We start from the raw sequence: 2,120 nt of genomic DNA on the forward strand, positions 1-2,120 counted from the left end.
ATCTGCCACCCCCTGCATTACAGCACCATGATGAGAAAAACATTCTGCAGTATGCTGGCTGCAGGTGTGTGGGGGCTCTGTGCCTTCAACACAGCCATCCAAACTGGGCTGATGCTCCACTTGAATTTCTGTGGCCCCAATGTGATTACCCATTTCTTCTGTGAGATCCCACCTCTGCTACTTCTCTCCTGTAGCTCCACCTATGTGAACAGTGTCATGATTGTCCTGGCTGATGCCTTTTGTGACATATTGAACTTTCTGATGACTGTTGTGTCATATGGTTTTATCATCTCTAGCATCCTAAAGATGAGGACCAAAGAGGGGAAGAAGAAGGCCTTTTCCACCTGCTCTTCCCATCTCATTGTGGTGTGCATGTACTACACAGCTATCTTCTATGCCTACATAAGCCCAGTCTCTAGCTACAGTGTAGAGAAGAGCAAGTTCGCTGGAGTGCTGTACACTATGCTAAGCCCTACCCTGAACCCCCTCATCTATACCTTGAGAAACAAGGAGGTCAAAGCAGCCCTCAGGAAGCTTTCCCCCTTCTTCAGACACTAGTTTATGCCTTTTGAAGCTCTTCTCCTTGGAGATTGCAGATATGGTGAAGAGTTCTTTAAGCAAGTTTTTGGACTGGAAGGTAAATAATCCTGGCTTTTCCACCCCAGTGGAACATCTTCATGGATGAGCTTGGACTTACAGTTCCTGGAGACTAATGTGAAGATTGTGGTTGATGTGATGCCACATTGTCTCTGAGAAATCGGGTCTCATTATCTGACATCCTAGTTAAGTGCTAAGTTGGTAAGGAAGGAAAGCTCTCTAAATCCCAGTGCCAGCGAGTCAATTCCAATTCACAGCGACCCTATAGAATGGAGTAGAACTGCTGCCATAGGGTTTCCATGGCTGTAAATCTTTATAGAAGGAGACTTCCTCATCTTTTTCTCATGGAGGCTGGTGGGTGTGAACCACTGGCCTTTTATTTAGCAGCTCAATGCTTTAACCACAGTGCCACCAGTGCTTCTTTAAAGCTGTTGAGGAGAGGAAAAGTCCCCTTCTGTTTTAGAGTTACAGCTAAATGAAAATGATTTCCTTTTCTTTTCTTCTTTCTCCCGTTTTTTCTTCTTCTACTCCTTCATGTTTTGTGTATGTAATGTCCAATGCTATAAATCCTAAAATCACACCTAGACTTTAGACAGGCCTGAAAAGAATTACACAGGTTGTATGGACCACATAGCACGTGGAAGGGAGAGTTTTAGACTGAAGAATTGATTTAAGTTCTTTAAGAAATCTTCCACCTCCACTATCTTACCTCATGTGTTTCTTCTGGAGTCAGCTTGATTCCCAACAATAGTTTCTGATTCCAGGGAAAGCCGTTTATCTTATCACTGACACTCAACGTAAAGTATATTATTAAGATCACTTTATTCTGAATGCAGAACTTCCAGCTAAAATAAAACCTGATTCATGGCTTTTGCATTTCATCCTTGTTCTGGTTACCCAGTGCCGCTCTGACAGGAATATACCATAAATGGGATGGCCTTAACAAACAGGAGTTTATTCTCTTACAATTTGGAGACTTTACATCCAAGTTCAAAGTGCCAGGCTCTAGGGGCTGACTGAAAGCTCCTCAACCTTGGGGTCCAGCTCTGCCTCCTGCTTCCAGCCCACTGGAGCTAGAGGCATTTCTTCACTCAGACAGCTGCTGGCTCCTGAGGCTGAGAGGCCCCAAGGTTGAGAATTAAAAAGGCACAGTCCTGATGTTACCAAACCACATGCCAGGACATTAGTTTAAGTCCATTGTAAGTCCCAAGGTTGGCAGAGCAGACCAGGCTGCTGAGCAACGACACAGCTACATTCAGGGTCCAAGCGTGCCATAGGCCAGAGACTATCCCCAAGGCTTCTCCTTATATACAGGAAGCAGACCACATCCCAAAGGCATCTACGCACCTTCTTGTGGTAGGTCCCACAAGCGCCATGGAGATGACTGCCAGTATCATCAAGGGGAATAATGACCACCAGCTGCCCAGCCACTCAACCAGGCCAGGCAAGTTGACATACAAATTTAACTACCACAATCCTTCTTAGTTTTTTTAAAATACATTTTGTTGAAATACAATTTATAT

The 2,120-nt window shown here is 44.5% G+C and overlaps 1 protein-coding gene across 1 annotated transcript in view; it reads left to right on the plus strand.

Moving 5' to 3' along the window:
* Window positions 1-558, plus strand: part of LOC103195192 (olfactory receptor 13A1-like) — a 1,007-nt gene extending 449 nt beyond the window's left edge. The window contains exon 2 of the mRNA XM_007938691.2: window positions 7-558. Within this exon, the coding sequence (XP_007936882.2) occupies window positions 7-558 (552 nt within the window). The remainder of the gene's footprint in view (window positions 1-6) is intronic.
* Window positions 559-2,120: the final 1,562 nt, after the last annotated feature.

The sequence above is a fragment of the Orycteropus afer genome, unplaced genomic scaffold (assembly GCF_000298275.1).
Source record: "Orycteropus afer afer isolate SDZICR_OR568_19922 unplaced genomic scaffold, OryAfe1.0 scaffold00052, whole genome shotgun sequence".
NCBI lineage: Eukaryota > Metazoa > Chordata > Mammalia > Tubulidentata > Orycteropodidae > Orycteropus > Orycteropus afer.